At 59.4% G+C, this 13,398-nt stretch overlaps 1 protein-coding gene across 1 annotated transcript; it reads right to left on the reverse strand.

The window, feature by feature from the left end:
* Positions 1-917: 917 nt before the first annotated feature.
* LOC136305503 (tubulin-folding cofactor B-like) lies at positions 918-13,189 on the reverse strand. The gene is made up of 6 exons (XM_066208747.1): positions 12,975-13,189; positions 8,957-9,100; positions 5,953-6,049; positions 4,161-4,352; positions 3,944-4,016; positions 918-1,094 (listed from the first exon to the last, which is right to left on the reverse strand). Exons 1-6 carry the CDS (start codon positions 13,086-13,088, stop codon positions 980-982), a joined length of 735 nt encoding a protein of 244 aa, XP_066064844.1. The 5' UTR covers positions 13,089-13,189; the 3' UTR covers positions 918-979.
* Between the last annotated feature and the right edge of the window lie 209 nt (positions 13,190-13,398).

Raw genomic sequence — 13,398 nt, forward strand, 5'->3', positions numbered from 1 at the left:
CCACGCCCCTTTGTGCTGACCCCCGCCCACCCCTCGATGGGCACTCACAGCCCCGCCCCCACGACCACGCCCCCTCTGCGCTCCCATTGGCCGAGCCGCCTGTCCATCACCGCAGCCCCGCCCCCCTCCCTCAGACGCCGCGCTCCGATTGGTCGGAACAAAACGACCAAAACTCGAGTTTTTCACCGTAAAACGCCGTTTGGGGGTGGGGGAGGGGCCAAAGGGGGCGTGGTCCAGCCGCCATGTGGCCACGCCCTTTTGGCCGCCCTCAGGAGTGCCCTGATTGGCTGGCTGCGCACACCACGCCCCCTCCCGTGAAGCCACGCCCCTTTGTGCGCCCAGTGTCAGGCGGGTTTGAAGGTTCCCGGGGGGAATTTTGGGAATTCTGAGGAAATCGTGGGAGCTCGGACAGAAAATCTGGGAATTGCGGCAGGAATTCTGGGAATCTCAGGAGAAAATTTTGGGAATCCCGGAAGGAATTTCGGGAATTCCAAGAGAAATCCGTGAATCCAAAATTCAAAATCCAAAAAGAGGGAATTTGGGGAATCCTGGGAGGGAATTTTGGGATCCGGGAGGGAATTTGGGGAATCCTGGGAGGAATTCTGGGAATCCCGTGAGGAATTCTGGGAATTCTGGGAATCCTGTGAGGAATTCTGGGAATCCCGTGAGGAATTTCGGGAATTCTGTGAGGAATTTCGGGAATCTCAGAAGGAATTCTGGGAATCCCGTGAGGAATTCTGGGAATCCCGTGAGGAATTTCGGGAATTCTGGGAATCCTCACCCTCAGGTCCCCCCCAAACCTTTTCCCAGACCCTTTTCCCCTCCCCCCCCATTAAAAACCGGACAAATCCCGACGATTTCGGGGCGTTTCTTCCCCCCCACCCCCACCCAAAAAAAAGGCGGGAAAACGCCGGGAATTTGGGGAATTTTGGGAATTTGGGGACTTTTGGGAATGTGGGTTTTCCCGGGAATCGGGGGCTCAGAGCTCGTCCAGGCCGTCGTCCTCGGGCGGGAAATCGCCGGCGGCGACGCTCTGCGGCTTGACGAAGGCCCCGAAGCGCGGCGGGCACTCGAAGTAACGGCGGCCGCCCACGCTGGGAGGGAGCGGAGCAGAGATAAGAGATAAGAGATAAGAGATAAGGGATAAGGGATAAGGGATAAGGGATAAGGGATAAGAGATAAGGGATAAGGGATAAGGGATAAGGGATAAGGGATAAGAGATAAGGGATAAGGGATAAGAGATAAGAGATAAGAGATAAGGGATAAGGGATAAGGGATAAGGGATAAGAGATAAGGGATAAGGGATAAGGGATAAGGGATAAGGGATAAGGGATAAGAGATAAGGGATAAGGGATAAGGGATAAGGGATAAGGGATAAGGGATAAGGGATAAGGGATAAGGGAGAAGAGATAAGGGATAAGGGATAAGAGATAAGGGATAAGGGATAAGGGATAAGGGATAAGGGATAAGAGATAAGGGATAAGGGATAAGAGATAAGGGATAAGGGATAAGAGATAAGAGATAAGGGATAAGGGATAAGGGATAAGAGATAAGAGATAAGGGATAAGGGATAAGGGATAAGGGATAAGAGATAAGGGATAAGGGATAAGAGATAAGAGATAAGGGATAAGGGATAAGGGATAAGGGATAAGGGATAAGAGATAAGGGATAAGGGATAAGAGATAAGGGATAAGGGATAAGGGATAAGGGATAAGGGATAAGGGATAAGGATAAGAGATAAGGGATAAGGGATAAGGGATAAGGGGATAAGGGATAAGGGATAAGAGATAAGGGATAAGGGATAAGAGATAAGAGATAAGGGATAAGGGATAAGGGATAAGGGATAAGAGATAAGGGATAAGGGATAAGAGATAAGAGATAAGGGATAAGGGATAAGGGATAAGGGCAGATGTTGGGGTGATAAGGGAAAGAGATTGGGGGTGATAAAGAGAGAAGAGATAAGGGAGGGAGATAAGAGATTTAGGGTGATAAAGGGAGAAGAGATAAGGGAGAGAAATAAGAGATTTGGGGTGATAAAGGGAGAAGAGATTTGGGGTGATAGATAAGAGATAAGGGAGAGAGATGAGAGATTTGGGGTGATAAAGAGATAAGAGATAAGGGAGAGAGATAAGAGAGATGAGATTTGGGGTGATAAGAGATGACATAAGAGATAAGGGAGAGAGATAAGAGATTTGGGGTGATAAACAGATAAGAGATAAGGGAGAGAGATGAGATTTGGGGTGATAAGGGATGACGCAAGAGATAAGGGAGAGAGATAAGAGATTTGGGGTGATAAAGAGAAAAGAGATAAGGGAGAGAGATAAGAGATTTGGGGTGATAGATAAGAGATAAGGGAGAGAGAGAAGAGAGATGAGATTTGGGGTGATAAGGGATGAAGTAAGAGATAAGGGAGAGAGATAAGAGATTTAGGGTGATAAAGAGAGAAGAGATAAGGGAGCGAGATAAGAGATTTGGGATGATAAAGAGATAAGGGAGAGAGATAAGAGATTTGGGGTGATAAAGAGAGAAGAGATAAGGGAGAGAGATAAGAGATTTAGGGTGATAAAGAGAGAAGAGATAAGGGAGGGAGATGAGAGATTTGGGGTGATAAAGGGATAAGAGAGAGAGATAAGAGAGATGAGATTGGGGTGATAAGGGATGACGTAAGAGATAAGGGAGAGAGACAAGAAAGTTGGAGTGATAATGGGATAAGAGATAAGGGAGAGAGATAAGAGATTTGGGGTGATAAGGGATGACGTAAGAGATAAGGGAGAGAGATAAAGAGATTTGAGGGTGATAAGGGATAAGAAATTTGAGGTGATAAGAGAAAACAGATAAGAGAGAAGAGATTTGGGGTGATAATGAATAAGAGATAAGAAACAGAGAGATAAGAGATGAGAAAGAACAGATAAGAGATTTGGGGGTGATAAGAGATAAGGGAGACAGACAAGAGATGAGAGGTTTGGGGGGATAAGTGATAAAGAGATAAGGGAGAGAGATAAAAGATTTGGGGGTGATAAAGGAGATTTGGGGATGATAAGAGAGAAGGGAGATACAGGTGGCCTCAAAATCCCCTCCCCCAACTCCTTCGGGACCCCCCAAACCCCTCCGGGACCCCCCAAATTACCCCAAACGCCTCCAGGAGCCCCGAAACTGCCCAGAAAACTTCTCCAGGATCCCCCAAACCCCTTCGGGACCCCCCACAACTCCCCAAAAACTCCCAAAACTCCCCCAAAACCCCTTCGGGACCCCCCCAAAATCTCCCCAAAAACCCCCAAAACTCCCCCCAAGCCCCACCCGGGATCCCCCAAATTACCCCAAACCCCCAAAACTGCCCCCAAACCCCTCCAGGAGCCCCGAAACTCCCCCAAAAACTTCTCCAAGACCCCCCAAACCCCACCCGGGACCTCCCAAACCCCACCCGGGACCCCCCAAACCCCATCGGGGACCCCCCAAACCCCATCGGGACCCCCCAAACCCCACCCGGGACCCCCCAAACCCCACCCGGGACCCCCCAAACCCCATCGGGGACCCCCCAAACCCCATCGGGGACCCCCCAAACCCCCCCGGGACCCCCCAAACCCCACCCGGGACCCCCCAAACCCCACCCGGGACCCCCCAAACCCCATCGGGGACCCCCCAAACCCCACCCGGGACCCCCCAAACCCCATCGGGACCCCCCAAACCCCCCCGGGACCCTCCAAACCCACCCGGGACCCCCCAAACCCCACCCGGGACCCCCCAAACCCCACCCGGGACCCTCCAAACCCCACCCGGGACCCCCCAAACCCCATCGGGGACCCCCCAAACCCCCCCGGGACCCCCCAAACCCCACCCGGGACCCTCCAAACCCCCCCGGGACCCCCCAAACCCCACCCGGGACCCCCCAAACCCCATCGGGACCCCCCAACCCCCCCCCGGGACCCCCCAAACCCCCGCTCACCTCCCATCGTGCTTGCCCAGCGGTTCGTCGTAGCGCACGCCCACCCACAAGCCCGGCTTGAAATCCGTCTCGCCTTTAAAAGAAGGAAGAAAAAAAAAACAACAACAAAAACCCAGGAAAACGACCCGGGAAAGGGGGAAAAAACCCCCCCCGGCGGGGGGGGGAAAAAAAGGGCGGGGACACAGCAAGGGGAGGTGACAAGGAGGTGACAACGAACCGACGAAGGCGATGGTCCCCCTGCGGCGGGGCTGGCCGGGCACGCGCACCTCGCAGCGAGCGCCGAGCGGCAGCGCGGCCGCCGCCGCCGCCTCCTGCTGCCGCCGCTGCTCCCGCTCCCGCTCCCGATCCCGCTGCCGCTCCCGGTCCCAGCGGCCCCACGAGCGCTGGCGGAGGAAGGAGCGCACGGACTCTGCGGGGACAGCGAGCGGGCGGACGCGCCGCTGAAACGTCTGGAAGGTTTTGGTGAAACCGGATATGGCTGGGACAGGGAGACTGCGCTTTTGATAAGGAGAAGGAGGATTTAAGGAACTGATAAATCCCGGGGCCCGACAGCTTGTGATTGTGCGCTCTGACTGATCAATGGGCTTCGAGGAGGACAGTGAATCCAGAAATTAAATACTCCTGGGAAAACGGGATTCGGCTGTGTCACAACGCTAAAAGGGGAAAAAGCGAGGAAGACTCACTTCCTTCATCATTTTGAGATCCCGCCCCATTGAAATGTTGATTTTGAAGGATTAAAGACTTTAACTGGATATCACTGAGGTAAGACAGACTTCCCTTTTGATAAGGAGAAGGCGGATTTTAGGAACTGATAAATCCCGGGGCCGGTCAGCTTATGATTGTGCGCTCTGACTGATCAATGGGCTTCAAATCAAATACTCCTGGGAAAACGGGATCCAGTCGTGTCACAACGCTAAAAGGGGAAAAAGTGAGGAAGACTCGCTTCCTTCATCATTTTGAGACCCCGCCCCATTGAAACGTTGATTTTGAAGGATTAAGGATTTTAGTTGAAGCAGATATGGCTGGGACAGGGAGACTGCGCTTTTGATAAGGAGAAGGCGGATTTAAGGAACTGATAAATCACGGGGCCGGTCAACTTATGATTGTGCGCTCTGACTAATCAATGGGCTTCAAATCAAATACTCCTGGGAAAACGGGATCCAGCTGTGTCACACAACGCTAAAAGGGGAAAAAGCGAGGAAGACTCGCTCCCTTCATCATAAAAAAGCCCACCGACCCATTATGAGAGAACAAACCGCGCGGGCTTAATAGCTTGTGGCTAATTACCACCCGAGGCGGGGGAATGGGAGGCACCGGAGTCGCCAACACGCATTTGTGCTTCGGGGATTCATAAAAGAACGCGTGGCGAGACCCTGCGGTCTTCCGGGAGCGCGCGCGCGTTCCGGAGCGATCCCGAATTAAACGCGCGCTTCCCAACTTTGTTCCGGAGCCTTTCATCCGTCACGGTTGGATAGCGGCGTTAGGGCGACGCTGCTAATTGTTTTTAGTAATTCACCAGGGTGGCGCTTTGGGGGGGACACAGGGACGCGCCGGTGACGCTCCCGGTGCCATTGCCATCCCTGTTCCCGTTCCTATTCCCGAGCGCAGGGAGTCCCTGGGGACGGGGACACCGAGGGGACATCAGGGGACATCAGGTGGCGCTTTGGGGACGCAGGGACGCGTCGGTGTCACTCCTGATCCCGTTCCCATTCCCGTTCCTGGTCCTGGTCCCAGCAGCAATGTCCCTAAGCCGCGCAACGTCCCCAACGTCCCCGATGTCCTCGAATGTCCCCAAATGTCCCCAATGACCCCAAATGTCCCCAAATGTCCCCAAATGTCTCCAATGTCCCCAATGACCCCAATGACCCCATTACCCCCAATGTCCCCAATGACCCCACTGACCCGGATGTCCCCAAGGCCCCCCCAGTGTCCCCAGTGTCCCCAAGGCCCCCCCAGTGTCCCCAGTGTCCCCAAGGCCCTCCCAGTGTCCCCAGTGTCCCCAAGGCCACCTGTCCTCTTGTCGTAGTCGCTCTCGGCCATCTCGTACTTGGCCACTTGTGTCACGTCCTCGAACTGCCCCGCGCGGGCCCCGCTGCGGTCTGTCACCTGCGGGGGGGGTGGCACCTCAGTGTCACCTGAGTGGCACCTGAGTGTCACCTGAGTGTCCCCTCAGTGTCCCCGAGTGTCCCTGAGTGTCCCCAAGCGGCACCTGAGTGGCACCTGAGTGGCACCTGAGTATCCCCTCAGTGTCCCCGAGTGTCCCCTCAGTGTCACCCCAGAGTCTCCTCAGGGGTGTCCCCTGTGTCACCTGAGTGTCACCTGAGTGTCATCTCAGTGTCTCCAAGTGTCACCTGAGTGTCCTCTCAGGGGTGTCCCGTATGTCACTTGAGCGTCACCTCAGCGTCACCTCACCGTCACCTCAGTGTCCCCTCAGTGCCACCCCCAGTGTCACCTCAGTGTCACCTCAGTGTCCCCTCAGTGTCCCCTCAGTGTCACCCCAGTGCCACCCCAGTGTCACCCCCAATGTCACCCCAGTGTCACCCCCAGTGTCACCCCAGTGTCACCCCCAATGTCACCCCCAGTGCCACCCCAGTGTCACCCCAGTGTCACCCCCAATGTCACCCCCAGTGCCACCCCAGTGTCACCCCAGTGTCACCCCCAGTGTCACCCCAGTGTCACCCCCCAGTGTCACCCCAGTGTCACCCCCAATGTCACCCCCAGTGTCACCCCAGTGTCACCTCAGTGTCACCCCCAGTGTCACCCCAGTGTCACCCCAGTGTCACCCCCAGTGCCACCCCCAGTGTCACCCCCAGTGTCACCCCAGTGTCACCTCAGTGTCACCCCCAGTGTCACCCCCAGTGTCACCCCAATGTCACCCCCAGTGTCACCCCAGTGTCACCCCAGTGTCACCCCAGTGTCACCCCCAGTGTCACCCCAGTGTCACCTCAGTGTCACCCCCAGTGTCACCCCCAGTGTCACCCCAATGTCACCCCCAGTGTCACCCCAGTGTCACCCCAGTGTCACCCCAGTGTCACCCCCAGTGTCACCTCAGTGTCACCCCAGTGTCACCCCAGTGTAACCCCAATGTCACCCCCAGTGTCACCCCAGTGTCACCCCAGTGTCACCCCCAGTGTCACCCCAGTGTCACCCCAGTGTCACCCCAGTGTCACCCCCAGTGTCACCTCAGTGTCACCCCAGTGTCACCCCAGTGTCACCCCAATGTCACCCCCAGTGTCACCCCAGTGTCACCCCAGTGTCACCCCAGTGTCACCCCAGTGTCACCCCCAGTGTCACCTCAGTGCCACCCCAGTGTCACCCCAATGTCACCCCCAGTGTCACCCCCAGTGTCACCTCAGTGTCACCCCAGTGCCACCCCAGTGTCACCCCAGTGTCACCTCAGTGTCACCCCAGTGTCACCCCCAGTGTCACCCCAGTGTCACCCCAGTGTCACCCCCAGTGTCACCCCAGTGTCACCCCCAGTGTCACCCCAGTGTCACCCCAGTGTCACCCCCAGTGTCACCTCAGTGCCACCCCAGTGTCACCCCAATGTCACCCCCAGTGTCACCCCCAGTGTCACCTCAGTGCCACCCCAGTGCCACCCCAGTGTCACCCCAGTGTCACCTCAGTGTCACCCCCAGTGTCACTCCAGTGTCACCCCAGTGTCACCCCCAGTGTCACCCCAGTGTCACCCCAATGTCACCCCCAGTGTCACCCCAGTGTCACCCCAGTGTCACCCCAGTGTCACCCCCAGTGTCACCCCAGTGTCACCCCAGTGTCACCCCCAGTGTCACCCCCAGTGTCACCCCAGTGTCACCCCCAGTGTCACTCCAGTGTCACCCCCAGTGTCACCCCAGTGTCACCCCCAGTGTCACCCCCAGTGTCACCTCAGTGTCACCCCAGTGTCACCCCAATGTCACCCCCAGTGTCACCCCAGTGTCACCCCCAGTGTCACCCCAGTGTCACCCCCAGTGTCACCCCCAGTGTCACCTCAGTGTCACCCCAGTGTCACCCCAATGTCACCCCCAGTGTCACCCCAGTGTCACCCCCAGTGTCACCCCAGTGTCACCCCAATGTCACCTCAGTGCCACCCCAGTGTCACCCCAATGTCACCCCCAGTGTCACCCCCAGTGTCACCTCAGTGCCACCCCAGTGCCACCCCAGTGTCACCCCAGTGTCACCTCAGTGTCACCCCAGTGTCACCCCCAGTGTTATCTCAGTGTCACCCCAGGGTCACCTCACTGTCCCCTCAGGGGTGTCCCCTGTGTCCCCTCAGTGTCACCTGTCTGTCCCCCCAGTGTCACCTCAGTGTCCCCTCAGTGTCACCTCAGGGGTGTCCCTGGGCCTCGGGGACACTCCGGGGACACTCTGGAGACATTTGGGGACACTCAGGTGACACCCAGGACACAGGTGACAGACAGGAGACACCCAGGTGACACAGGTGAGGTGACCCAGGTGAGGTCACCCAGGTGAGATCACCCAGGTGAGGTCACACAGGTGACACAGGTGAGGTGACACAGGTGAGGTCACCCAGGTGAGGTCACACAGGTGAGGTCACACAGGTGACACAGGTGAGGTGACACAGGTGAGGTCACCCAGGTGAGGTCACCCAGGTGAGGTCACCCGGGTGAGGTGACCCAGGTGACCCAGGTGAGGTGACCCAGGTGAGGTGACCCAGGTGACCCAGGTGAGGTGACCCAGGTGACCCAGGTGAGGTGACGCAGGTGAGGTGACCCAGGTGACCCAGGTGAGGTCACCCAGGTGAGGTGACCCAGGTGACCCAGGTGAGGTGACCCAGGTGACCCAGGTGAGGTGACGCAGGTGAGGTGACCCAGGTGACCCAGGTGAGGTCACCCAGGTGAGGTGACCCAGGTGACCCAGGTGAGGTGACCCAGGTGACCCAGGTGAGGTGACGCAGGTGAGGTGACACAGGTGACCCAGGTGAGGTCACCCAGGTGAGGTGACCCAGGTGAGGTGACCCCCAGGTGACCCGCAGGTGACCCCGGTGACACTCACGTGCAGGCGGCAGCCGTCGGTGACGGGGTAGGAGCCCAGCAGCGCCTCGTCGCGGTCCAGCGCCCCCAGCGGCTCGTCCTCGGCCCCGAACAGCTCCAGCTCCATGCACGACGCCGGCGAGCCGACCACCAGCTCCAGCTTGCACTGGGGGCGGGAAACCGCGGATACTGGGGATACTGGGAACACTGGGAACACTGGGAATGGCACGGGGAGCCGACCACCAGCTCCAGCTTGCACTGGGGGCGGGAAACCGGGGACACTGGGGATACTGGGAACACTGGGAATGGCACGGGGAGCCGACCACCAGCTCCAGCTTGCACTGGGGGCGGGAAACCACGGATACTGGGGATACTGGGAACACTGGGAACACTGGGAATGGCACGGCGAGCCGACCACCAGCTCCAGCTTGCACTGGGGGCGGGAAACCGGGGACACTGGGGATACTGGGAACACTGGGAACACTGGGAACACTGGGAATGGCACGGGGAGCCGACCACCAGCTCCAGCTTGCACTGGGGGCGGGAAACCGGGGACACTGGGGATACTGGGAACACTGGGAACACTGGGAACACTGGGAATGGCACGGGGAGCCGACCACCAGCTCCAGCTTGCACTGGGGGCGGGAAACCGGGGACACTGGGGATACTGGGAACACTGGGAACACTGGGAATGGCACGGGGAGCCGACCACCAGCTCCAGCTTGCACTGGGGGCGGGAAACCACGGATACTGGGGATACTGGGAACACTGGGAACACTGGGAATGGCACGGGGAGCCGACCACCAGCTCCAGCTTGCACTGGGGGCGGGAAACCGGGGACACTGGGGATACTGGGAACACTGGGGATACTGGGAACACTGGGAATGGCACGGGGAGCCGACCACCAGCTCCAGCTTGCACTGGGGGCGGGAAACCGGGGACACTGGGAACACTGGGAACACTGGGAACACTGGGAATGGCACGGGGAGCCGACCACCAGCTCCAGCTTGCACTGGGGGCGGGAAACCGGGGACACTGGGGATACTGGGGATACTGGGGATACTGGGAATGGCACGGGGAGCCGACCACCAGCTCCAGCTTGCACTGGGGGCGGGAAACCGGGGACACTGGGGATACTGGGAACACTGGGAACACTGGGAATGGCACAGGGAGCCGACCACCAGCTCCAGCTTGCACTGGGGGCGGGAAACCGCGGATACTGGGGATACTGGGAACACTGGGAACACTGGGAATGGCACGGGGAGCCGACCACCAGCTCCAGCTTGCACTGGGGGCGGGAAACCGGGGACACTGGGGACACTGGGAACACTGGGAACACTGGGAATGGCACGGGGAGCCGACCACCAGCTCCAGCTTGCACTGGGGGCGGGAAACCGGGGACACTGGGGATACTGGGGATACTGGGAACACTGGGAACACTGGGAATGGCACGGGGAGCCGACCACCAGCTCCAGCTTGCACTGGGGGCGGGAAACCGGGGACACTGGGGATACTGGGAACACTGGGAACACTGGGAATGGCACGGGGAGCCGACCACCAGCTCCAGCTTGCACTGGGGGCGGGAAACCGGGGATACTGGGGATACTGGGAACACTGGGAACACTGGGAATGGCACGGGGAGCCGACCACCAGCTCCAGCTTGCACTGGGGGCGGGAAACCGGGGACACTGGGGATACTGGGAACACTGGGAATGGCACGGGGAGCCGACCACCAGCTCCAGCTTGCACTGGGGGCGGGAAACCGGGGACACTGGGGATACTGGGAACACTGGGAATGGCACGGGGAGCCGACCACCAGCTCCAGCTTGCACTGGGGGCGGGAAACCGGGGACACTGGGGATACTGGGAGCACTGGGAACACTGGGAATGGCACGGGGAGCCAACCACCAGCTCCAGCTTGCACTGGGGGCGGGAAACCGGGGATACTGGGGATACTGGGAACACTGGGAACACTGGGAATGGCACGGGGAGCCGACCACCAGCTCCAGCTTGCACTGGGGGCGGGAAACCGGGGACACTGGGGATACTGGGAACACTGGGAATGGCACGGGGAGCCGACCACCAGCTCCAGCTTGCACTGGGGGCGGGAAACCGGGGACACTGGGGATACTGGGAACACTGGGAACACTGGGAATGGCACGGGGAGCCGACCACCAGCTCCAGCTTGCACTGGGGGCGGGAAACCGGGGACACTGGGGATACTGGGAGCACTGGGAACACTGGGAATGGCACGGGGAGCCGACCACCAGCTCCAGCTTGCACTGGGGGCGGGAAACCGGGGACACTGGGGATACTGGGAGCACTGGGAACACTGGGAATGGCACGGGGAGCCGACCACCAGCTCCAGCTTGCACTGGGGGCGGGAAACCGGGGACACTGGGGATACTGGGAACACTGGGAACACTGGGAATGGCACGGGGAGCCAACCACCAGCTCCAGCTTGCACTGGGGGCGGGAAACCGCGGATACTGGGGATACTGGGAACACTGGGAACACTGGGAATGGCACGGGGAGCCGACCACCAGCTCCAGCTTGCACTGGGGGCGGGAAACCGGGGACACTGGGGATACTGGGAACACTGGGAACACTGGGAATGGCACGGGGAGCCGACCACCAGCTCCAGCTTGCACTGGGGGCGGGAAACCGGGGATACTGGGGATACTGGGAACACTGGGAACACTGGGAATGGCACGGGGAGCCGACCACCAGCTCCAGCTTGCACTGGGGGCGGGAAACCGGGGACACTGGGGATACTGGGAACACTGGGAACACTGGGAATGGCACGGGGAGCCGACCACCAGCTCCAGCTTGCACTGGGGGCGGGAAACCGGGGATACTGGGGATACTGGGAGCACTGGGAACACTGGGAATGGCACGGGGAGCCGACCACCAGCTCCAGCTTGCACTGGGGGCGGGAAACCGGGGACACTGGGGATACTGGGAACACTGGGAACACTGGGAATGGCACGGGGAGCCGACCACCAGCTCCAGCTTGCACTGGGGGCGGGAAACCGGGGACACTGGGGATACTGGGAGCACTGGGAACACTGGGAATGGCACGGGGAGCCGACCACCAGCTCCAGCTTGCACTGGGGGCGGGAAACCGGGGACACTGGGGATACTGGGAACACTGGGAACACTGGGAATGGCACGGGGAGCCGACCACCAGCTCCAGCTTGCACTGGGGGCGGGAAACCGGGGACACTGGGGATACTGGGAACACTGGGAACACTGGGAACACTGGGAATGGCACGGGGAGCCGACCACCAGCTCCAGCTTGCACTGGGGGCGGGAAACCGGGGATACTGGGGATACTGGGAACACTGGGAACACTGGGAATGGCACGGGGAGCCGACCACCAGCTCCAGCTTGCACTGGGGGCGGGAAACCGGGGATACTGGGGATACTGGGAACACTGGGAATACTGGGAACACTGGGGACACTGGGGATACTGGGGATACTGGGGATACTGGGAACACTGGGAATGGCACTGAGGGCAGGAGCAGCCCCTGGGATCTCCCGGTAACTCCCAGCTCATACTCAGCGACGACACTGGGGAGTCCCAGTGCTCCCAGTTTGGGGGTTGGGGAGCCCAGTTTGGGATTTGGGGAGCCCTTATCCCGGTTCCCCCATCCCGGTTCTATCCCGGTTCTATCCCGGTCCCGTTCTCCCGGTTCCATTATCGCGGTTCCCTCATCCCGGTTCTATCCCGGTTCCTTATCCCGGTCCCGTTCTCCTGGTTCTATCCCGGTTCCCCCATCCCAGTTCCGTTCTCCCGGTTCTATCCCGGTCCCGTTCTCCCGGTTCTATCCCGGTTCCCCCATCCCGGTCCCGTTATCCCGGTCCCGTTCTCCCGGTTCCCCCATCCCGGTTCCCTCATCGCGGTTCTTTCCCGGTTCCATTATCCCAGTTCCGTTATCCCGGTTCCCTCATCCTCGTTCCCCCATCCCGGTCCCGCTCTCCCGGTTCTATCCCGGTCCCGTTCTCCCGGTTCGATCCCGGTCCCGTTCTCCCGGTACCTTGAGCTCGGCGATGGTGAGCGAAGGCGAGAAGCGTTTACAGGCACGGAAGGCGTTCAGGGAGCTGCTCACCGCCAGCCACACCGGGCCCGGCGCGGTCCCGCCGCCGTTCATGGCTCCGGTACCGACCGGGCCGCCGCCGGTACCGGGAGCCGCCGAACGGTTCCGGACCCGCCCGAACCGGCGGCCGCTTCTGGAACCTTCACGGGACCCGTGAGGGAACAGCCAATCAGAGCCCGCGGATGGCGTCACGTGGTACCGACGCCACCAATAGCCGTCGAGGAAAGGCGGGATTAAAGAGGATATGACCCATAAAGGGGGCGGGAGAAATGAGGGTTGACCAATAGGAGGAGAGGAAAAGAGAGGTTTAACCAATAAGAAAAGGGGAGGGGGGCGTGTCTCAATGAAAATGGGCCAATAGAAT

Source organism: Chamaea fasciata, unplaced genomic scaffold (assembly GCF_029207755.1).
Source record: "Chamaea fasciata isolate MVZ Bird 193981 ecotype frontalis unplaced genomic scaffold, bChaFas1.0.hap1 SCAF_457, whole genome shotgun sequence".
NCBI lineage: Eukaryota > Metazoa > Chordata > Aves > Passeriformes > Sylviidae > Chamaea > Chamaea fasciata.